The 26795-nt window shown below is 44.6% G+C and overlaps 1 protein-coding gene across 1 annotated transcript; it reads left to right on the top strand.

Annotated features, from left to right (window-relative positions):
- The first annotated feature begins 764 nt into the window (after positions 1-764).
- On the top strand, positions 765-3724 carry LOC135568600 (gasdermin-E-like). The gene is made up of 4 exons (XM_065015404.1): positions 765-779; positions 1798-1879; positions 1987-2060; positions 3348-3724. The coding sequence occupies exons 1-4, from the start codon at positions 765-767 to the stop codon at positions 3573-3575; spliced, it is 399 nt and encodes a 132-aa protein (XP_064871476.1). The 3' UTR covers positions 3576-3724.
- Positions 3725-26795: the final 23071 nt, after the last annotated feature.

Genomic DNA, 26795 nt, shown 5'->3' with positions numbered 1-26795 from the left:
TGTTTTGTACAGTCTTTCTTGAGTTTTTTATCCTTACTCTTGCCAATCAGTGTTGCCAACTCCTCAGTAAGGAAAGTAGCTATTGGCTGTCCTAAAAGTCGCTAGAAGTCGCTAAATGACGTCAGCGCTCAATTTGCATAATTGGCCATGTATATATAATTGTGATGTATGCTGTAGGAGAGAGGAATAACGTCGTGGGAGAGACACATTTTTTTGTAAAAAAACACCCTGAATATGTTTAGAACTACAAATTAACTTTCTTCTGTCGATTATTTTTTTATGTCACAATTCCAACCCTCTTCCTTTATCCGGGCTTGGGACTGGCAAAAGTGACCCAAAAGAGACACTCTGGCGAAGTTACTTTGTGGGTGTTTTTTGTTTTTAAGTTTAGTTTTACACATCTACATCCCGCCCTGATTGTAAGCGGCTTCCCGCATGCGCGATTCATTTGCAGTCTGGACGCGGAGGGGTGAACGTCTCCTGCTCTGACTGCAGCTGGGAGGGACTGCTGCGCGAGGACTAGGCCGCCTGTGAGTGCTTCTGGACGGGGGTGGGGCCCGGGTGGGGCCCACGGCAGCACCCGCTGCTCGTTGAGAAGAGAAAGAACAATACGTGCTTTAAGTCAGAGTCTCCAAAAACACCAGAAAAAGGCGCTGGATTTGTCCCTAGTCGCTTTTTTGAAAATGTGTCGCTAAGGGGTCTGAATATTCGCTAAATTGGCAATATTGTTCCCAATTCACCTAAACTATATTTCTTTATTTCCAATGGGCTTCACCAGAGTATCCCATAGTGGCTGGAATACAACTGTATTAAGCCCCTTACAACCACCCCCTTGCAAAAACGACATGTTGTCTCAAACATTTCACTGGCCTCAAAACAAATAGAATATGTAAGTACTGGTCATGAGAACAATGGAGAAAACTGGCCTAACAGCCATATAACTATCTAGACGTGTCCCGTCTGCCTTTATGGGCAAAAACGCAACCCCCACTAAACATTAAGTTTACCAGTAAAGGTAAACGAGAAAATATATACACATCAGAACATCTCTAGTTGGTATCCTGATAAGAGCTTGGCAGCCCTAAAGTGTTATAGGTTAGAATTTCTCTCGGCCTCTGCAGGCTGAACGGCGGGGCAAGGTCATGGGTGACCCCAATGAATCAGTGTCCACTTCGTCATGAGATGATTGAGTCTGCGTAGAGGTGGATCAAAGAATCCCCAGCAGCAAGAGTGGCGACATTGATGTATACAGAGAAGAGAGTCGGCCCGAGAATTGAACCCTGTGGCACCCCCATTGAGACAACAGGCCCTCCGATTTTACACCCTGACACACATTATCAGAGAAGTAGTTGGTGAACCAGGCGAGGCAATTATTTGAGAAACCAAGGCTGTTGAGTCTGCCAATAAGAATGTTGTGATTGACAGTCGAAAGCCTTAGCCAGGTCGATGAATGCGGCTGCACAGTAATGTCTCTTTTCGATGGCGGTTATGATATTGTTTAGGACCTTGAGCGTGGCTGAGGTGCACCCATAACTAGCTCTGAAACCAGATTGCATAGCGGAGAAGGTACGGTGGGATTCGAAATGGTCGGTAATCTGTTTGTTAACATGGCTTTCAAGACCTTAGAAAGGCAGGGTAGGATAGATATAGGTCTGTAGCAGTTTGGGTCTAGTGTCTCCCCTTTGAAGAGGGGGATGACCACTGCAGCTTTCAATCTATGGTAATCTCGGACGATACGAAAGAGAGGTTGAACAGGCTAATAATAGGGGTTGCAACAATTTCGGCCGATCATTTTAGAAAGAGAGGGTAGGGAAGGATGAGGACGAGATCAGATCCTCACTTCTCAGTGCCGTCCACCTCATTGTCAGTGCCATGGATGGTGAGATAGAGAGCAGTTTTCACAGGATTCTCCAGTTATTATTTGATCAGTTCCTGGGAAACTAGGTTCACTACTGTGGTTTTATGTGTGTATATTTATATCTTCAGGAATGACAGATGAAGGTCTCTCTGTGTTGGGATCCTGTTGCAGTCCTCCAGTCTTACAGGCCCTGCAGATCCTGGTGAGTTCACACCTGCTTGATTGAGCCTCCAGTCCTGTATGACCTGGAGTTCATTTTCCTAGGTTTTTGTTTATGTAAATGTATTTGGGTTTCTGTAAATGTATTTGGGTTTCTGTAAATGTATTTGGGTTTCTGTAAATGTATTTGGGTTTATCTGTGGCAAATGACATCAAGCCTTCTTATGCGGACACTACTAATGAATCTCTATGGCAGCACCCAAGTGGGCTACAGCTGACTGAGTCCCCAGGCTAGCCTCTCCATAACAGATCACTGAGGGAGGCTGAAACAGCTGCATTAGGGAGCTGCCTTTCCTCAAATAAAATTGACCAAAATAACAATACAACAGGGAACGAGCATGTACTGTGTGCTTTATTAGCTCAAGCAATTACAAATCAAATGTGTTTGAATGAAATCCAGAATTACATGCAGAACAGCGCCATCTCCCGGATAGTGGTGGGGCTGCCCTGAATGATGTATTGCATCAAAGTATAGGTCACATCAATTACACGTTTATAAGTCATTTAGGAGTTTCTTAAATGGAGGCCACCGATCTCAAATCTAAGGTCATTTAACCTTTAAAAGTAATTGACTTAATCATTTACTAAAGAGATTTGATGAATCATTTTGCTCAGTGTAATTTCCTTAATTTAAATTGAGTAACACCAATTACACGTTTTATTTAAACACACCAAATGATCACTGGAATCATAACATTGATGACATACTAAAAGGGTCTGATTAGCTAATAATTTTATTTAATATTGACCCCTCTCCTGATAACAGTTTGCCACTGGAAAGAATGCTTAAGGTCCTTGTATATCTTTGTAATCAGTGATCTACAAGGCTGTAACACTAATGATATGAAATACATTTGTTTATTTTATAGCATTCAAAATAATATATCTCTAAATCTCCAAAATAACTCTACTCATCAATACTGGGACAAGCCTATTTGCTTCTAAGTATTTTAAACAATGCATACAAATCAAGTTTTGCAGTATGAAGGACTTTCATTATGTTTTCACATTGATAAACAGTTCAGTATCAATTAAAACATGTATAATGTCTAACTATTTGTCATTTAAAGTGTTTTTCATTGTTGCAAATTCTAGGGATGCAGATGCCACATTAATTCCTGTGCTGCTGGTCCAGGACAAATATAACAGGACAAATATAAACACCCCCACGTTATTACAATACTTCGTTCTCCATTTTGAAATTGTCATTGCATCTTACAGACATGACATTGCAGTATCTGATCATATTCCTGTGCTGCTTGTCCTCCAGGTGCAGCATGTGGCAGCAGGGAGTGGGGAGACCCTCTCTCTGAGAGATGCAGGTCTGGCTGTTCTGACTGAGGAGGAGCTGTATCAGAGGACAGAGAGTCTCTTTGGTCACTCTGAAGTTACACTGAAGAGAGAGGGGGACACACTGAGGACAGAGATGAAGGACCATCCTGGATACCTTCCTCTAGTCATGAGTATCACTGTGAAAGGCCTGGCCTCTTTAGTGTAAGGAGGGAGGGAGAGGGAGAGAGAGAGAGACCATGCAACTTGTAAATCCTATTTGAACTGATACACTCAGTATTCCATTCCATGTCTTACTCTTGCACTAGTTGAGCCACATAACTAGTGATCAACAGTGAATGTACCCTTCTAATGTTTTCAGTAAAGTTCAACAAACGATATCAGACGTCCCGACCTCCATTCTTCTAGTCATTAGATAATACAACATAAAGTGGGACATTACAGAGGGGGGAGGGGTAGTTTATTAGGATCCCCATTAGATAATACAACATGAAGTGGGACATTACAGAGGGGGGAGGGAGGGAGGGGGTTAGTTTATTAGGATCCCCATTAGATAATACAACATGAAGTGGGACATTACAGAGGGGGAGGGGGAGGGAGGGAGGGAGGGGGAGGGAGGGAGGGGGTTAGTTTATTAGGATCCCCATTAGATAATACAACATGAAGTGGGACATTACAGAGGGGGAGGGGGAGGGGGGGGGGGAGGAAGGGAGGGGGTTAGTTTATTAGGATCCCCATTAGATAATACAACATAAAGTGGGACATTACAGAGGGGGAGGGAGGGGGGGGGGGGGGGGTAGTTTATTAGGATCCCCATTAGATAATACAACATAAAGTGGGACATTAAAGGGGGGTTAGTTTATTAGGATCCCCATTAGATAATACAACATAAAGTGGGACATTAAAGGGGGGTTAGTTTATTAGGATCCCCATTAGATAATACAACATAAAGTGGGACATTAAAGGGGGGTTAGTTTATTAGGATCCCCATTAGATAATACAACATAAAGTGGGACATTAAAGGGGGTTAGTTTATTAGGATCCCCATTAGATAATACAACATAAAGTGGGACATTAAAGGGGGGTTAGTTTATTAGGATCCCCATTAGATAATACAACATAAAGTGGGACATTAAAGGGGGGTTAGTTTATTAGGATCCCCATTAGATAATACAACATAAAGTGGGACATTAAAGGGGGGTTAGTTTATTAGGATCCCCATTAGATAATACAACATAAAGTGGGACATTACAGGGGGGTTAGTTTATTAGGATCCCCATTAGATAATACAACATAAAGTGGGACATTACAGGGGGTTAGTTTATTAGGATCCCCATTAGATAATACAACATAAAGTGGGACATTAAAGGGGGTTAGTTTATTAGGATCCCATTAGATAATACAACATAAAGTGGGACATTAAAGGGGGGGGGTTAGTTTATTAGGATCCCCATTAGATAATACAACATAAAGTGGGACATTAAAGGGGGGGGGGTTAGTTTATTAGGATCCCCATTAGATAATACAACATAAAGTGGGACATTAAAGGGGGTTAGTTTATTAGGATCCCCATTAGATAATACAACATAAAGTGGGACATTACAGGGGGGTTAGTTTATTAGGATCCCCATTAGATAATACAACATAAAGTGGGACATTAAAGGGGGGTTAGTTTATTAGGATCCCCATTAGATAATACAACATAAAGTGGGACATTAAAGGGGGGTTAGTTTATTAGGATCCCCATTAGATAATACAACATAAAGTGGGACATTAAAGGGGGTTAGTTTATTAGGATCCCCATTAGATAATACAACATAAAGTGGGACATTAAAGGGGGGTTAGTTTATTAGGATCCCCATTAGATAATACAACATAAAGTGGGACATTAAAGGGGGTTAGTTTATTAGGATCCCCATTAGATAATACAACATAAAGTGGGACATTAAAGGGGGGTTAGTTTATTAGGATCCCCATTAGATAATACAACATAAAGTGGGACATTAAAGGGGGGTTAGTTTATTAGGATCCCCATTAGATAATACAACATAAAGTGGGACATTAAAGGGGGGGTTAGTTTATTAGGATCCCCATTAGATAATACAACATAAAGTGGGACATTAAAGGGGGTTAGTTTATTAGGATCCCCATTAGATAATACAACATAAAGTGGGACATTAAAGGGGGGTTAGTTTATTAGGATCCCCATTAGATAATACAACATAAAGTGGGACATTAAAGGGGGGTTAGTTTATTAGGATCCCCATTAGATAATACAACATAAAGTGGGACATTAAAGGGGAGGGGTTAGTTTATTAGGATCCCCATTAGATAATACAACATAAAGTGGGACATTAAAGGGGGGTAGTTTATTAGGATCCCCATTAGATAATACAACATAAAGTGGGACATTAAAGGGGAGGGGTTAGTTTATTAGGATCCCCATTAGATAATACAACATAAAGTGGGACATTAAAGGGGAGGGGGGTTAGTTTATTAGGATCCCCATTAGATAATACAACATAAAGTGGGACATTAAAGGGGAGGGGGGTTAGTTTATTAGGATCCCCATTAGATAATACAACATAAAGTGGGACATTAAAGGGAGGGGGTTAGTTTATTAGGATCCCCATTAGATAATACAACATAAAGTGGGACATTAAAGGGGAGGGGGTAGTTTATTAGGATCCCCATTAGATAATACAACATAAAGTGGGACATTAAAGGGAGGGGGTTAGTTTATTAGGATCCCCATTAGATAATACAACATAAAGTGGGACATTAAAGGGGAGGGGGTTAGTTTATTAGGATCCCATTAGATAATACAACATAAAGTGGGACATTAAAGGGGAGGGGGTTAGTTTATTAGGATCCCCATTAGATAATACAACATAAAGTGGGACATTAAAGGGGAAGGGGGTTAGTTTATTAGGATCCCCATTAGATAATACAACATAAAGTGGGACATTACAGAGAAGAAAGATAACATCCCCAATGCTGAATATGTGGAGTCAGAATGATGGTCCATTCCTGTGATATCTGTGAGATTCAGTGATTGAAGAACAAAGACATTTTGTCATCAGAAACCCTATGCGGTGTGTGTGAGAGGGTATGAGTGGGTGTATGTGTCTATACATATGAATGGGGAAGTGAAGGAGGGTGACTATGAATATGTGTAGGAGGGTGGGAGAGAATGGGTGTGTGGAGGACTACGCTATATGTTGTGTGTGAATGAAGGAGAATGAATGAGGAAGTAGAGGGGAGGTGGTGATAAACTGGGTCTGGTGGGTAAGAGGGTAAGGATGGAAGGGTGGGACAAGCTTGGCTTGGGGAGGCAAGGGGGAGTAATGATGGCAGATGGGGTTAAGCGTGGCTTTGGTGGGGTTAAGGGGGGAGAACAGGGAGGGGGTGGAGAGGGATGGATATTGTTAGAGAGAGAGAAGGAACAACTTAATTATACTACGATGTCATTGTATTTCTTTATGACTTGTAAAACCGTTACAACATGAATAAGAGTTCAGGACAGATCAGGAAAGGATGTTGAATCATTATTATTCCTTGTTTGTCATTACAACTAAGATGTAATGGTGGTTATTGGTGAGAATGGAGAGGGGTTATATCCAGGGGATTGGGATGCGGTGACTGGGAGGGCATTAGACACTTCTCTGAGGTGAGGGCTATATCCAGGGATTGGGATGGGGTGACTGGGAGGGCATCAGGCACTTCTCTGAGGTGAGAGGGGCTATATCCAGGGGATTGGGATGGGGTGACTGGGAGGGCATCAGGAACTTCTCTGAGGTGAGAGGGGCTATATCCAGGGGATTGGGATGGGGTGACTGGGAGGGCATCAGGCACTTCTCTGAGGTGAGAGGGGTTATATCCAGGGGATTGGGATGGGGTGACTGGGAGGGCATTAGACACTTCTCTGAGGTGAGGGGCTATATCCAGGGGATTGGGATGGGGTGACTGGGAGGGCATTAGACACTTCTCTGAGGTGAGGGGCTATATCCAGGGGATTGGGATGGGGTGACTGGGAGGGCATTAGACACTTATCTGAGGTGTGTGTGGGGCCTCCACTCATCCCATTTCAGTCTCTCAGAGGACCCACTCACCCCAAGCAGTCCCACACCAGCCACTATACTTTCATTTACATTTATAAGGTAATACAAGCTGATAACAATACTTAAGTGGAAGACTTTCTTTAAATGTATGTACAGTGTATCAACAGTTTTTTGTTGTTGGTACATTCGTAGAGGCATAAAAAGGCATAGTGCTTCAAGTACAAAGAGATACTTTGGTTTGTTATGTATTATTTTATTTCTTTGCCCACATGCTCTATATACAGTAGATGTATGTATAGATGCTCTTCAGTGCATTCTGAAAGTATTCAGACCCCTTGACTTTTTCTTCATTTTGTTACGTTAGCCTTATTCTAAAATGGATTAAATAAAAACATGTCCTCATCATTCTAAACACAATATGCCATAATCAGAAAGAAAAACAGGTTTTATTTGAGCAAATCTATAAAAAATGAAAAACAGAAATATCTTATTTACATGAGTATTCAGAACCTTTGCTATGAGACTCAAAATTGAGCTCAGGTGTATCCTGTTTCCATTGATCATCTTTCAGATGTTTCTTCAACTTGATTGGAGTCCACCTGTGTTAAATTAAATTGATTGGACATGATTTGGAAAGGCACACACCTGTCTATATAAGGTCCCACAGTTCAACAGTGAATTTCAGAGCAAAAACCAAGCCATGAGGTCAAAGGAATTGTCTGTAGAGCTTCGAGACAGGATTGTGTAGAGGCATAGATCTGGGGAAGGGTACCAAAACATTTCTGCAGCATTGAAGGTCTCCAAGAACACATGCATTTGAGCATTCCTGCATCTGCAGAAACCCCTCTTTATACTTCTGTTGGTCCATATTTAAACCAGGACAGGCAGGAGATGGGGGCGCTCCAGCACAGTAGGTACCATGACTTTGGATGTCAACCACTGCTAAACCCCACAGATGAAGGAACCAATGGGATGCTTGAGGGGGGGAGTGCCCACATGGGATGCCCACATGCAGGAACGCCCCAAATTGTGGGCAACAATCACACGCTATTGGAGAGACGAGCCATGTGCAACATGCAATCCCCGTTACAAGCCTGCTAGAGTTTGCGGCAGGGGGACGACCAATATCCATGGATGAAGCCTGAGCTGGAATGTGAAGCTAAGAAGACCCTGAGTAGAACTAGCTTGCTTCGTAGGATACCCCAACTGGTGTCCAACCTGCAGCAGCCTATCATTTTAACTGAGGGGCAGCTCTGTGTTGACCTGGGGTTCAGGGTCGGTATGTCTCCAGTCAGAACATCACGGAGGGTAAAGTCAGTGGGCAGGTATTTGGGTGAGGCTGCTGGGTTTGTTTGTTGGCCATATTTATGTTTCATCACCATATGAAAAATGATTATGCGCTTGGACTGGCAGACCAAGAGGACAAGACGGAGATGGCCCTGAACTCGGTAAGTGGCTGTCTCCTGGACACATGCGCATCCAACATCATCCTCAAAAGCTAATTTCTCAAGTAAATGCACACATTCATTCAGGTTACAGACCGTGTAACTAGACCTAGGACCCCTAGACATAATGAGTCAGGTTACAGACCATGTAACTAGACCTTGGACCCCTAGACGTAACGAGTCAGGTTACAGACCATGTAACTAGACCTTGGACCCCTAGACGTAACGAGTCAGATTACCGATCATGTATCTAGGCCTAGGACCCCTAGACGTAACGAGTCAGGTTACAGACCATGTAACTAGACCTAGGACCCCTAGACATAATGAGTCAGGTTACAGACCATGTAACGACCTAGGACCCCTAGACATAATGAGTCAGGTTACAGACCATGTAACTAGACCTAGGACCCCTAGACATAACGAGTCTGGTTACAGACCATGTAGCTAGGACCCCTAGACATAATGAGTCTGGTTACAGACCATGTAACTAGACCTAGGACCCCTAGACATAATGAGTCAGGTTACAGACCATGTAACTAGACCTAGGACCCCTAGACGTAACGAGTCTGGTTACAGACCATGTAACTAGACCTAGGACCCCTAGACATAATGAGTCAGGTTACAGACCATATAACTAGACCTAGGACCCCTAGACATAATGAGTCAGGTTACAGACCATGTAACTAGACCTTGGACCCCTAGACGTAACGAGTCAGGTTACAGACCATGTAACTAGACCTTGGAACCCTAGACGTAACGAGTCAGATTACCGATCATGTATCTAGGCCTAGGACCCCTAGATGTAACGAGTCAGGTTACAGACCATGTAACTGTTATGAGAATTTTACAATGTTCATAAACTGAACTTCACTTAAACTACTCTGTCTGTTACTAAGAATTTGTAAGGTTCTTATTGAAATGAAACAGACAGAAACCAGTCTACAATAGTCAGCATGTTTATTTACGAGAGCTCTGCTGTGCATATACAAAGATGTTCCCTTTATAACTTTCTCTTAACCTACACACATACATACACACCAACATCAGGATTTTCTCATGAAGTCTCACCACAGTTTATTACCACTCAGCTGACAGTTCCAGTCTCCCCCAGATACGGGAAACCTGGAGGGGCTCTCCCTGTCCTATCTTATCTCCCCAGAGTTACAGCCGGGTCGGTTCAAACATAGGTTAATGCCCCTCTTCGTTCTCTTTCTACACACACATATATTCCTTTCTTCCTAGGTCTATGCTACATAACCTCTTTCTAATGAATAAACATTAGTTATCATTATAGAAAAACAGGGAAGAATTATGTTAGTTATAGTTCTATGTTAAATGTATACATCATTTAGTCATTATTCATAAAATTCATATCAGTAACTCGGCCTAGGACCCCTAGACATAACGAGTCAGGTTACAGACCATGTAACTAGACCTAGGACCCCTAGACATAATGAGTCAGGTTACAGACCATGTAACTAGACCTAGGACCCCTAGACATAATGAGTCTGGTTACAGACCATGTAACTAGGCCTAGGACCCCTAGACATAACGAGTCAGGTTACAGACCATGTAATTAGACCTAGGACCCCTAGACGTAATGAGTCAGGTTACAGACCATATAACTAGACCTAGGACCCCTAGACATAATGAGTCAGGTTACAGACCATGTAACTAGACCTTGGACCCCTAGACGTAACGAGTCAGGTTACAGACCATGTAACTAGACCTTGGACCCCTAGACGTAACGAGTCAGATTACCGATGATGTATCTAGGCCTAGGACCCCTAGACGTAACGAGTCAGGTTACAGACCATATAACTAGACCTAGGACCCCTAGACGTAACGAGTCTGGTTACAGACCATGTAACTAGACCTAGGACCCCTAGACATAACGAGTCAGGATACAGACCATGTAACTAGACCTAGGACCCCTAGACGTAATGAGTCTGGTTACAGACCATGTAACTAGACCTAGGACCCCTAGACGTAACGAGTCTGGTTACAGACCATGTAACTAGACCTTGGACCCCTAGACATAACGAGTCAGGTTACAGACCATGTAACTAGACCTAGGACCCCTAGACATAATGAGTCTGGTTACAGACCATGTAACTAGGCCTAGGACCCCTAGACATAACGAGTCAGGTTACAGACCATGTAATTAGACCTAGGACCCCTAGACGTAATGAGTCAGGTTACAGACCATGTAACTAGACCTAGGACCCCTAGACGTAACGAGTCAGGTTACAGACCATATAACTAGACCTTGGACCCCTAGACGTAACGAGTCTGGTTACAGACCATGTAACTAGACCTAGGACCCCTAGACGTAACGAGTCTGGTTACAGACCATGTAACTAGACCTAGGACCCCTAGACGTAACGAGTCAGGTTACAGACCATGTAACTAGACCTAGGACCCCTAGACGTAACGAGTCTGGTTACAGACCATGTAACTAGACCTAGGACCCCTAGACATAATGAGTCAGGTTACAGACCATATAACTAGACCTAGGACCCCTAGACGTAACGAGTCTGGTTACAGACCATGTAACTAGACCTAGGACCCCTAGACATAATGAGTCAGGTTACAGACCATGTAACTAGACCTAGGACCCCTAGACGTAATGAGTCTGGTTACAGACCATGTAACTAGACCTAGGACCCCTAGACGTAACGAGTCTGGTTACAGACCATGTAGCTAGGCCTAGGACCCCTAGACATAATGAGTCTGGTTACAGACCATGTAACTAGACCTAGGACCCCTAGACGTAATGAGTCAGGTTACAGACCATGTAACTAGACCTAGGACCCCTAGACATAACGAGTCTGGTTACAGACCATGTAACTAGACCTTGGACCCCTAGACGTAATGAGTCCTGATGTATCTAGGCCTAGGACCCCTAGACGTCGAGTCAGGTTACAGACCATGTAACTAGACCTAGGACCCCTAGACATAATGAGTCAGGATACAGACCATGTAACTAGACCTAGGACCCCTAGACATAACGAGTCAGGTTACAGACCATGTAACTAGACCTAGGACCCCTAGACATAACGAGTCTGGTTACAGACCATGTAACTAGACCTAGGACCCCTAGACATAATGAGTCAGGTTACAGACCATGTAACCAGACCTAGGACCCCTAGACATAATTGAGTCAGGTTACAGACCATATAACTAGACCTAGGACCCCTAGACATAATGAGTCTGGTTACAGACCATGTAACTAGACCTAGGACCCCTAGACATAACGAGTCAGGTTACAGACCATGTAACTAGACCTAGGACCCCTAGACATAATGAGTCAGGTTACAGACCATGTAACTAGACCTAGGACCCCTAGACGTAACGAGTCAGGTTACAGACCATATAACTAGACCTAGGACCCCTAGACATAATGAGTCTGGTTACAGACCATGTAACTAGACCTAGGACCCCTAGACGTAACGAGTCTGGTTACAGACCATGTAACTAGACCTAGGACCCCTAGACCGAGTCAGGTTACAGACCATGTAACTAGACCTAGGACCCCTAGACGTAACGAGTCTGGTTACAGACCATGTAACTAGACCTAGGACCCCTAGACATAATGAGTCAGGTTACAGACCATATAACTAGACCTAGGACCCCTAGACGTAACGAGTCTGGTTACAGACCATGTAACTAGACCTAGGACCCTAGACATAATGAGTCAGGTTACAGACCATGTAACTAGACCTAGGACCCCTAGACGTAATGAGTCTGGTTACAGACCATGTAACTAGGCCTAGGACCCCTAGACATAATGAGTCTGGTTACAGACCATGTAACTAGACCTAGGACCCCTAGACATAATGAGTCTGGTTACAGACCATGTAACTAGACCTAGGACCCCTAGACGTAATGAGTCAGGTTACAGACCATGTAACTAGACCTAGGACCCCTAGACATAACGAGTCTGGTTACAGACCATGTAACTAGACCTAGGACCCCTAGACATAATGAGTCAGGTTACAGACCATGTAACTAGACCTAGGACCCCTAGACATAATGAGTCAGGTTACAGACCATGTAACTAGACCTAGGACCCCTAGACATAACGAGTCTGGTTACAGACCATGTAACTAGACCTAGGACCCCTAGACATAATGAGTCAGGTTACAGACCATGTAACTAGACCTAGGACCCCTAGACATAATGAGTCAGGTTACAGACCATGTAACCAGACCTAGGACCCCTAGACATAATTGAGTCTGGTTACAGACCATGTAACTAGACCTAGGACCCCTAGACATAATGAGTCTGGTTACAGACCATGTAACTAGACCTAAGGACCCCTAGACGTAATGAGTCAGGTTACAGACCATGTAACTAGACCTAGGACCCCTAGACATAATGAGTCAGGTTACAGACCATGTAACTAGACCTAGGACCCCTAGACGTAACGAGTCTGGTTACAGACCATGTAACTAGACCTAGGACCCCTAGACATAATGAGTCAGGTTACAGACCATGTAATTAGACCTAGGACCCCTAGACGTAACGAGTCAGGTTACAGACCATGTAACTAGACCTAGGACCCCTAGACGTAACGAGTCAGGTTACAGACCATGTAACTAGACCTAGGACCCCTAGACGTAACGAGTCTGGGTACAGACCATGTAACTAGACCTAGGACCCCTAGACATAATGAGTCAGGTTACAGACCATGAAACTAGACCTAGGACCCCTAGACGTAATGAGTCAGGTTACAGACCATGTAACTAGGCCTAGGACCACTAGACATAATGAGTCTGGTTACAGACCATGTAACTAGACCTAGGACCCCTAGACGTAATGAGTCAGGTTACAGACCCCTCTGGGACCCTAGACGTAACGAGTCTGGTTACAGACCATGTAACTAGACCTAGGACCCCTAGACATAATGAGTCAGGTTACAGACCATATAACTAGACCTAGGACCCCTAGAGTCGTACAGACCATGAGTCAGGTTACAGACCATGTAACTAGGCCTAGGACCACTAGACATAATGAGTCTGGTTACAGACCATGTAACTAGACCTAGGACCCCTAGACGTAATGAGTCAGGTTACAGACCATGTAACTAGGCCTAGGACCCCTAGACGTAACGAGTCTGGTTACAGACCATGTAACTAGACCTAGGACCCCTAGACATAATGAGTCAGGTTACAGACCATATAACTAGACCTAGGACCCCTAGACGTAACGAGTCTGGTTACAGACCATGTAACTAGACCTAGGACCCCTAGACATAACGAGTCAGGTTACAGACCATGTAACTAGACCTAGGGAGTCAGGATACAGACCATGTAACTAGACCTAGGACCCCTAGACGTAACGAGTCAGGTTACAGACCATATAACTAGACCTAGGACCCCTAGACGTAACGAGTCTGGTTACAGACCATGTAACTAGACCTAGGACCCCTAGACATAACGAGTCAGGATACAGACCATGTAACTAGACCTAGGACCCCTAGACGTAATGAGTCTGGTTACAGACCATGTAACTAGACCTTGGACCCCTAGACATAACGAGTCAGGTTACAGACCATGTAACTAGACCTAGGACCCCTAGACATAATGAGTCTGGTTACAGACCATGTAACTAGGCCTAGGACCCCTAGACATAACGAGTCAGGTTACAGACCATGTAATTAGACCTAGGACCCCTAGACGTAATGAGTCAGGTTACAGACCATGTAACTAGACCTAGGACCCCTAGACGTAACGAGTCAGGTTACAGACCATATAACTAGACCTTGGACCCCTAGACGTAACGAGTCTGGTTACAGACCATGTAACTAGACCTAGGACCCCTAGACGTAACGAGTCTGGTTACAGACCATGTAACTAGACCTAGGACCCCTAGACGTAACGAGTCAGGTTACAGACCATGTAACTAGACCTAGGACCCCTAGACGTAACGAGTCTGGTTACAGACCATGTAACTAGACCTAGGACCCCTAGACATAATGAGTCAGGTTACAGACCATATAACTAGACCTAGGACCCCTAGACGTAACGAGTCTGGTTACAGACCATGTAACTAGACCTAGGACCCCTAGACATAATGAGTCAGGTTACAGACCATGTAACTGGGCCTAGGACCCCTAGACATAATGAGCCTGGTTACAGACCATGTAACTAGACCTAGGACCCCTAGACGGAATGAGTCTGGTTACAGACCATGTAACTAGACCTAGGACCCCTAGACGTAACGAGTCTGGTTACAGACCATGTAACTAGACCTTGGACCCCTAGACATAACGAGTCAGGTTACAGACCATGTAACTAGACCTAGGACCCCTAGACATAATGAGTCAGGTTACAGACCATGTAACTAGACCTAGGACCCCTAGACATAATGAGTCTGGTTACAGACCATGTAGCTAGGCCTAGGACCCCTAGACATAATGAGTCTGGTTACAGACCATGTAACTAGACCTAGGACCCCTAGACATAATGAGTCAGGTTACAGACCATGTAACTAGACCTAGGACCCCTAGACGTAACGAGTCTGGTTACAGACCATGTAACTAGACCTAGGACACCTAGACATAATGAGTCAGGTTACAGACCATGTAATTAGACCTAGGACCCCTAGACGTAACGAGTCTGGTTACAGACCATGTAACTAGACCTAGGACACCTAGACATAATGAGTCAGGTTACAGACCATGTAATTAGACCTAGGACCCCTAGACGTAACGAGTCAGGTTACAGACCATGTAACTAGACCTAGGACCCCTAGACGTAACGAGTCAGGTTACAGACCATGTAACTAGACCTAGGACCCCTAGACGTAACGAGTCTGGGTACAGACCATGTAACTAGACCTAGGACCCCTAGACATAATGAGTCAGGTTACAGACCATGTAACTAGACCTAGGACCCCTAGACGTAATGAGTCAGGTTACAGACCATGTAACTAGGCCTAGGACCCCTAGACATAATGAGTCTGGTTACAGATCATGTAACTAGACCTAGGACCCCTAGACGTAATGAGTCAGGTTACAGACCATGTAACTAGACCTAGGACCCCTAGACGTAACGAGTCAGGATACAGACCATGTAACTAGACCTAGGACCCCTAGACGTAATGAGTCTGGTTACAGACCATATAACTAGACCTAGGACACCTAGACATAATGAGTCAGGATACAGACCATGTAACTAGACCTAGGACCCCTAGACATAATGAGTCAGGTTACAGACCATGTAACTAGACCTAGGACCCCTAGACATAATGAGTCAGGTTACAGACCATGTAACTAGACCTAGGACCCCTAGGCATAACGAGTCAGGTTACAGACCATGTAACTAGACCTAGGACCCCTAGACATAACGAGTCTGGTTACAGACCATGTAACTAGACCTTGGACCCCTAGGCATAACGAGTCAGGTTACAGACCATGTAACTAGACCTAGGACCCCTAGACATAACGAGTCTGGTTACAGACCATGTAACTAGACCTAGGACCCCTAGACATAATGAGTCTGGTTACAGACCATGTAACTAGACCTAGGACCCCTAGACATAATGAGTCAGGTTACAGACCATGTAACTAGACCTAGGACCCCTAGACATAACGAGTCTGGTTACAGACCATGTAGCTAGGACCCCTAGACATAATGAGTCTGGTTACAGACCATGTAACTAGACCTAGGACCCCTAGACATAATGACTCAGGTTACAGACCATGTAATTAGACCTAGGACCCCTAGACGTAACGAGTCTGGTTACAGACCATGTAACTAGACCTTGGACCCCTAGACATAACGAGTCAGGTTACAGACCATGTAACTAGACCTAGGACCCCTAGACATAATGAGTCAGGTTACAGACCATGTAACTAGACCTAGGACCCCTAGACATAATGAGTCTGGTTACAGACCATGTAGCTAGGCCTAGGACCCCTAGACATAATGAGTCTGGTTACAGACCATGTAACTAGACCTAGGACCCCTAGACATAATGAGTCAGGTTACAGACCATGTAACTAGACCTAGGACCCCTAGACGTAACGAGTCTGGTTACAGACCATGTAACTAGACCTAGGACACCTAGACATAATGAGTCAGGTTACAGACCATGTAATTAGACCTAGGACCCCTAGACGTAACGAGTCTGGTTACAGACCATGTAACTAGACCTAGGACACCTAGACATAATGAGTCAGGTTACAGACCATGTAATTAGACCTAGGACCCCTAGACGTAACGAGTCAGGTTACAGACCATGTAACTAGACCTAGGACCCCTAGACGTAACGAGTCAGGTTACAGACCATGTAACTAGACCTAGGACCCCTAGACGTAACGAGTCAGGTTACAGACCATGTAACTAGGCCTAGGACCCCTAGACATAATGAGTCTGGTTACAGATCATGTAACTAGACCTAGGACCCCTGGACGTAATGAGTCAGGTTACAGACCATGTAACTAGACCTAGGACCCCTAGACGTAACGAGTCAGGATACAGACCATGTAACTAGACCTAGGACCCCTAGACGTAATGAGTCTGGTTACAGACCATATAACTAGACCTAGGACACCTAGACATAATGAGTCAGGATACAGACCATGTAACTAGACCTAGGACCCCTAGACATAATGAGTCAGGTTACAGACCATGTAACTAGACCTAGGACCCCTAGACATAATGAGTCAGGTTACAGACCATGTAACTAGACCTAGGACCCCTAGACATAATGAGTCAGGTTACAGACCATGTAACTAGACCTAGGACCCCTAGACATAACGAGTCAGGTTACAGACCATGTAATTAGACCTAGGACCCCTAGACGTAACGAGTCTGGTTACAGACCATGTAACTAGACCTAGGACACCTAGACATAATGAGTCAGGTTACAGACCATGTAATTAGACCTAGGACCCCTAGACGTAACGAGTCAGGTTACAGACCATGTAACTAGACCTAGGACCCCTAGACGTAACGAGTCAGGTTACAGACCATGTAACTAGACCTAGGACCCCTAGACGTAACGAGTCAGGTTACAGACCATGTAACTAGGCCTAGGACCCCTAGACATAATGAGTCTGGTTACAGATCATGTAACTAGACCTAGGACCCCTGGACGTAATGAGTCAGGTTACAGACCATGTAACTAGACCTAGGACCCCTAGACGTAACGAGTCAGGATACAGACCATGTAACTAGACCTAGGACCCCTAGACGTAATGAGTCTGGTTACAGACCATATAACTAGACCTAGGACACCTAGACATAATGAGTCAGGATACAGACCATGTAACTAGACCTAGGACCCCTAGACATAATGAGTCAGGTTACAGACCATGTAACTAGACCTAGGACCCCTAGACATAATGAGTCAGGTTACAGACCATGTAACTAGACCTAGGACCCCTAGACATAACGAGTCTGGTTACAGACCATGTAACTAGACCTTGGACCCCTAGGCATAACGAGTCAGGTTACAGACCATGTAACTAGACCTAGGACCCCTAGACATAACGAGTCTGGTTACAGACCATGTAACTAGACCTAGGACCCCTAGACATAATGAGTCTGGTTACAGACCATGTAACTAGACCTAGGACCCCTAGACATAATGAGTCAGGTTACAGACCATGTAACTAGACCTAGGACCCCTAGACATAACGAGTCTGGTTACAGACCATGTAGCTAGGACCCCTAGACATAATGAGTCTGGTTACAGACCATGTAACTAGACCTAGGACCCCTAGACATAATGACTCAGGTTACAGACCATGTAATTAGACCTAGGACCCCTAGACGTAACGAGTCTGGTTACAGACCATGTAACTAGACCTAGGACCCCTAGACATAATGAGTCAGGTTACAGACCATATAACTAGACCTAGGACCCCTAGACATAATGAGTCAGGTTACAGACCATGTAACTAGACCTAGGACCCCTAGACGTAACGAGTCAGGATACAGACCATGTAACTAGACCTAGGACCCCTAGACGTAATGAGTCTGGTTACAGACCATATAACTAGACCTAGGACACCTAGACATAATGAGTCAGGATACAGACCATGTAACTAGACCTAGGACCCCTAGACATAATGAGTCAGGTTACAGACCATGTAACTAGACCTAGGACCCCTAGACATAATGAGTCAGGTTACAGACCATGTAACTAGACCTAGGACCCCTAGGCATAACGAGTCAGGTTACAGACCATGTAACTAGACCTAGGACCCCTAGACATAACGAGTCTGGTTACAGACCATGTAACTAGACCTAGGACCCCTAGGCATAACGAGTCAGGTTACAGACCTTGTAACTAGACCTAGGACCCCTAGACATAACGAGTCTGGTTACAGACCATGTAACTAGACCTAGGACCCCTAGACATAATGAGTCTGGTTACAGACCATGTAACTAGACCTAGGACCCCTAGACATAATGAGTCAGGTTACAGACCATGTAACTAGACCTAGGACCCCTAGACATAACGAGTCTGGTTACAGACCATGTAGCTAGGACCCCTAGACATAATGAGTCTGGTTACAGACCATGTAACTAGACCTAGGACCCCTAGACATAATGACTCAGGTTACAGACCATGTAATTAGACCTAGACCTCTGGACCCCTAGACCTTGGACCCCTAGACATAACGAGTCAGGTTACAGACCATGTAACTAGACCTAGGACCCCTAGACATAATGAGTCAGGTTACAGACCATGTAACTAGACCTAGGACCCCTAGACATAATGAGTCTGGTTACAGACCATGTAGCTAGGCCTAGGACCCCTAGACATAATGAGTCTGGTTACAGACCATGTAACTAGACCTAGGACCCCTAGACATAATGAGTCAGGTTACAGACCATGTAACTAGACCTAGGACCCCTAGACGTAACGAGTCTGGTTACAGACCATGTAACTAGACCTAGGACACCTAGACATAATGAGTCAGGTTACAGACCATGTAATTAGACCTAGGACCCCTAGACGTAACGAGTCTGGTTACAGACCATGTAACTAGACCTAGGACACCTAGACATAATGAGTCAGGTTACAGACCATGTAATTAGACCTAGGACCCCTAGACGTAACGAGTCAGGTTACAGACCATGTAACTAGACCTAGGACCCCTAGACGTAACGAGTCAGGTTACAGACCATGTAACTAGACCTAGGACCCCTAGACGTAACGAGTCTGGGTACAGACCATGTAACTAGACCTAGGACCCCTAGACATAATGAGTCAGGTTACAGACCATGTAACTAGACCTAGGACCCCTAGACGTAATGAGTCAGGTTACAGACCATGTAACTAGGCCTAGGACCCCTAGACATAATGAGTCTGGTTACAGATCATGTAACTAGACCTAGGACCCCTAGACGTAATGAGTCAGGTTACAGACCATGTAACTAGACCTAGGACCCCTAGACGTAACGAGTCAGGATACAGACCATGTAACTAGACCTAGGACCCCTAGACGTAATGAGTCTGGTTACAGACCATATAACTAGACCTAGGACACCTAGACATAATGAGTCAGGATACAGACCATGTAACTAGACCTAGGACCCCTAGACATAATGAGTCAGGTTACAGACCATGTAACTAGACCTAGGACCCCTAGACATAATGAGTCAGGTTACAGACCATGTAACTAGACCTAGGACCCCTAGGCATAACGAGTCAGGTTACAGACCATGTAACTAGACCTAGGACCCCTAGACATAACGAGTCTGGTTACAGACCATGTAACTAGACCTTGGACCCCTAGGCATAACGAGTCAGGTTACAGACCATGTAACTAGACCTAGGACCCCTAGACATAACGAGTCTGGTTACAGACCATGTAACTAGACCTAGGACCCCTAGACATAATGAGTCTGGTTACAGACCATGTAACTAGACCTAGGACCCCTAGACATAATGAGTCAGGTTACAGACCATGTAACTAGACCTAGGACCCCTAGACATAACGAGTCTGGTTACAGACCATGTAGCTAGGACCCCTAGACATAATGAGTCTGGTTACAGACCATGTAACTAGACCTAGGACCCCTAGACATAATGACTCAGGTTACAGACCATGTAATTAGACCTAGGACCCCTAGACGTAACGAGTCTGGTTACAGACCATGTAACGAGACCTAGGACCCCTAGACATAATGAGTCAGGTTACAGACCATATAACTAGACCTAGGACCCCTAGACATAATGAGTCAGGTTACAGACCACGTAACTAGACCTAGGACCCCTAGACAAATTGAGTCAGGTTACAGACCATATAACTAGACCTAGGACCCCTAGACATAATGAGTCTGGTTACAGACCATGTAACTAGACCTAGGACCCCTAGACGTAACGAGTCAGGTTACAGACCATGTAACTAGACCTAGGACCCCTAGACATAATGAGTCAGGTTACAGACCATGTAACTAGACCTAGGACCCCTAGACGTAATGAGTCAGGTTACAGACCATGTAACTAGACCTAGGACCCCTAGACGTAATGAGTCAGGTTACAGACCATGTAACTAGACCTAGGACCCCTAGACATAATGAGTCTGGTTACAGACCATGTAACTAGACCTAGGACCCCTAGACATAACGAGTCTGGGTACAGACCATGTAACTGGGCCTAGGACCCCTAGACATAATGAGCCTGGTTACAGACCATGTAACTAGACCTAGGACCCCTAGACGGAATGAGTCTGGTTACAGACCATGTAACTAGACCTAGGACCCCTAGACGTAACGAGTCTGGTTACAGACCATGTAACTAGACCTAGGACCCCTAGACATAACGAGTCTGGTTACAGACCATGTAGCTAGGACCCCTAGACATAACGAGTCTGGTTACAGACCATGTAACTAGACCTAGGACCCCTAGACATAACGAGTCTGGTTACAGACCATGTAACTAGACCTAAGACCCCTAGACATAATGAGTCAGGTTACAGACCATGTAACTAGACCTAGGACCCCTAGACGTAACGAGTCTGGTTACAGACCATGTAACTAGACCTAGGACCCCTAGACATAATGAGTCAGGTTACAGACCATATAACTAGACCTAGGACCCCTAGACATAATGAGTCTGGTTATAGACCATGTAACTAGACCTAGGACCCCTAGACGTAATGAGTCAGGTTACAGACCATGTAACTAGGCCTAGGACCCCTAGACATAATGAGTCAGGTTACAGACCATGTAACTAGACCTAGGACCCCTAGACATAATGAGTCTGGTTACAGACCATGTAACTAGACCTAGGGCCCCTAGACATAATGAGTCAGGTCAGGTAACAGACCATGTTACAGACCACTAACTAGACCTAGGGCCCCTAGACATAATGAGTCAGGTTACAGACCATGTAACTAGACCTAGGACCCCTAGACATAACGAGTCTGGTTACAGACCATGTAACTAGACCTAGGACCCCTAGACGTAACGAGTCAGGATACAGACCATGTAACTAGACCTAGGACCCCTAGACATAATGAGTCTGGTTACAGACCATGTAACTAGACCTAGGACCCCTAGACGTAACGAGTCAGGATACAGACCATGTAACTAGACCTAGGACCCCTAGACATAATGAGTCAGGATACAGACCATGTAACTAGACCTAGGACCCCTAGACATAATGAGTCTGGTTACAGACCATGTAACTAGGCCTAGGACCCCTAGACATAATGAGTCTGGTTACAGACCATGTAACTAGGCCTAGGACCCCTAGACATAATGAGTCTGGTTACAGACCATGTAACTAGACCTAGGACCCCTAGACGTAATGAGTCTGGTTACAGACCATGTAACTAGGCCTAGGACCCCTAGACGTAATGAGTCAGGATACAGACCATGTAACTAGACCTAGGACCCCTAGACATAACGAGTCTGGTTACAGACCATGTAGCTAGGACCCCTAGACGTAACGAGTCTGGTTACAGACCATGTAACTAGACCTAGGACCCCTAGACATAACGAGTCTGGTTACAGACCATGTAACTAGACCTAGGACCCCTAGACATAACGAGTCTGGTTACAGACCATGTAACTAGACCTAGGACCCCTAGACATAACGAGTCTGGTTACAGACCATGTAGCTAGGACCCCTAGACGTAATGAGTCTGGTTACAGACCATGTAACTAGACCTAGGACCCCTAGACATAATGAGTCTGGTTACAGACCATGTAACTAGACCTAGGACCCCTAGACATAACGAGTCAGGTTACAGACCATGTAACTAGACCTAGGACCCCTAGACATAATGAGTCTGGTTACAGACCATGTAACTAGACCTAGGACCCCTAGACATAATGAGTCTGGGTACAGACCATGTAACTAGACCTAGGACCCCTAGACATAACGAGTCTGGTTACAGACCATGTAACTAGACCTAGGACCCCTAGACATAACGAGTCTGGTTACAGACCATGTAACTAGACCTAGGACCCCTAGACATAACGAGTCTGGTTACAGACCATGTAACTAGACCTAGGACCCCTAGACATAACGAGTCAGGTTACAGACCATGTAACTAGACCTAGGACCCCTAGACATAATGAGTCAGGTTACAGACCATGTAACTAGACCTAGGACCCCTAGACATAACGAGTCTGGTTACAGACCATGTAACTAGACCTAGGACCCCTAGACATAATGAGTCTGGTTACAGACCATGTAACTAGACCTAGGACCCCTAGACGTAATGAGTCAGGTTACAGACCATGTAACTAGACCTAGGACCCCTAGACATAATGAGTCTGATTACAGACCATGTAACTAGACCTAGGACCCCTAGACATAATGAGTCTGGTTACAGACCATGTAACTAGACCTAGGACCCCTAGACATAATGAGTCTGGTTACAGACCATGTAAATAGACCTAGGACCCCTAGACATAATGAGTCAGGTTACAGACCATGTAACTAGACCTAGGACCCCTAGACATAATGAGTCTGGTTACAGACCATGTAACTAGACCTAGGACCCCTAGACATAATGAGTCAGGTTACAGACCATGTAACTAGACCTAGGACCCCTAGACATAATGAGTCAGGTTACAGACCATGTAACTAGACCTAGGACCCCTAGACATAATGAGTCAGGTTACAGACCATGTAACTAGACCTAGGACCCCTAGACATAATGAGTCTGGTTACAGACCATGTAACTAGACCTAGGACCCCTAGACATAACGAGTCTGGTTACAGACCATGTAACTAGACCTAGGACCCCTAGACGTAACGAGTCAGGTTACAGACCATGTAACTAGACCTAGGACCCCTAGACGTAATGAGTCAGGTTACAGACCATGTAACTAGACCTAGGACCCCTAGACGTAACGAGTCTGGTTACAGACCATGTAACTAGACCTAGGACCCCTAGACGTAATGAGTCTGGTTACAGACCATGTAACTAGACCTAGGACCCCTAGACATAATGAGTCTGGTTACAGACCATGTAACTAGACCTAGGACCCCTAGACGTAATGAGTCTGGTTACAGACCATGTAACTAGACCTAGGACCCCTAGACATAATGAGTCAGGTTACAGACCATGTAACTAGACCTAGGACCCCTAGACGTAACGAGTCTGGTTACAGACCATGTAACTAGACCTAGGACCCCTAGACGTAATGAGTCTGGTTACAGACCATGTAACTAGACCTAGGACCCCTAGACATAATGAGTCTGGTTACAGACCATGTAACTAGACCTAGGACCCCTAGACATAATGAGCCTGGTTACAGACCATGTAACTAGACCTAGGACCCCTAGACGGAATGAGTCTGGTTACAGACCATGTAACTAGACCTAGGACCCCTAGACGTAACGAGTCTGGTTACAGACCATGTAACTAGACCTAGGACCCCTAGACATAATGAGTCAGGTTACAGACCATGTAACTAGACCTAGGACCCCTAGACGTAACGAGTCTGGTTACAGACCATGTAACTAGACCTAGGACCCCTAGACGTAATGAGTCTGGTTACAGACCATGTAACTAGACCTAGGACCCCTAGACATAATGAGTCTGGTTACAGACCATGTAACTAGACCTAGGACCCCTAGACATAATGAGTCTGGTTACAGACCATGTAACTAGACCTAGGACCCCTAGACGTAATGAGTCTGGTTACAGACCATGTAACTAGACCTAGGACCCCTAGACATAATGAGTCTGGTTACAGACCATGTAACTAGACCTAGGACCCCTAGACATAACGAGTCAGGTTACAGACCATGTAACTAGACCTAGGACCCCTAGACATAACGAGTCAGGTTACAGACCATGTAACTAGACCTAGGACCCCTAGACATAATGAGTCAGGTTACAGACCATGTAACTAGACCTAGGACCCCTAGACATAATGAGTCAGGTTACAGACCATGTAACTAGACCTAGGACCCCTAGACATAATGAGTCTGGTTACAGACCATGTAACTAGACCTAGGACCCCTAGACGTAATGAGTCTGGTTACAGACCATGTAACTAGACCTAGGACCCCTAGACGTAATGAGTCTGGTTACAGACCATGTAACTAGACCTAGGACCCCTAGACATAACGAGTCAGATTACAGACCATGTAACTAGACCTAGGACCCCTAGACATAATGAGTCAGGTTACAGACCATGTAACTAGACCTAGGACCCCTAGACATAACGAGTCAGGTTACAGACCATGTAACTAGACCTAGGACCCCTAGACATAATGAGTCAGGTTACAGACCATGTAACTAGACCTAGGACCCCTAGACATAACGAGTCAGGTTACAGACCATGTAACTAGACCTAGGACCCCTAGACGTAACGAGTCAGGTTACAGACCATGTAACTAGACCTAGGACCCCTAGACATAATGAGTCTGGTTACAGACCATGTAACTAGACCTAGGACCCCTAGACATAATGAGTCTGGTTACAGACCATGTAACTAGACCTAGGACCCCTAGACATAACGAGTCAGGTTACAGACCATGTAACTAGACCTAGGACCCCTAGACATAATGAGTCTGGTTACAGACCATGTAACTAGACCTAGGACCCCTAGACATAATGAGTCAGGTTACAGACCATGTAACTAGGCCTAGGACCCCTAGACATAATGAGTCTGGTTACAGACCATGTAACTAGGCCTAGGACCCCTAGACATAATGAGTCTGGTTACAGACCATGTAACTAGACCTAGGACCCCTAGACATAACGTTATGGGTTATAGGCTTCCTAACAATACATTAAAAAAGCATTATAACAACTATAAGCTCTGCAAGTGACTCTGAAAATAGCCTTGTAGTTTTTGAATTTTGTAAGCTTTTTGAATGGTCTTCAATGGGCAAAAACGTCATTAAAGCCATCTGGCAGAAGTAAATACAACTGTGTTTTGATGAAAGCCATTATCACAGAAGTATGACGTAGGAATGTGTCATTAATTAATGTACAGTAGTTGGAATTTATGTATTGATTTATATGACAACAACTTGATCAAATGTGGACCTGAAGTTGAGATTTTTATCAATTTTTTATTATATTTTTATTTTACCTTTATTTAACTAGGCAAGTCAGTTAAGAACTAATTCTTATTTTCAATGACGGCCTAGGAACAGTGTGTTAACTGCCTATTCAGGGGCAGAACGACAGATTTGTACCTTGTCAGCTCGGGTGTTTGAACTTGCAACCTTCCGGCTACTAGTCCAACGCTCTAACCACTAGGCTACCCTGCCGCCCCATGACTAATTATGTATACATTACAATCAGGACTGACTAATCAGAATACTATTATGTTACTGCATATGTATTAATCAGAATACTATTATGTTGCTGTATATGTATGAATTTTCTTTTTAATCCTAGTACTGAATATAATGTGTGTAAATATAATCAAGAATTAGAACAATGACTGTCTGTTCCTTGGTAGAAATGAATGAACT

This window comes from Oncorhynchus nerka, unplaced genomic scaffold, assembly GCF_034236695.1.
Source record: "Oncorhynchus nerka isolate Pitt River unplaced genomic scaffold, Oner_Uvic_2.0 unplaced_scaffold_1451, whole genome shotgun sequence".
In the NCBI taxonomy this organism is placed as follows: domain Eukaryota; kingdom Metazoa; phylum Chordata; class Actinopteri; order Salmoniformes; family Salmonidae; genus Oncorhynchus; species Oncorhynchus nerka.
Note: the sequence above shows the minus strand (reverse complement) of the source record. Positions and strands in the feature narration are given on the sequence as shown.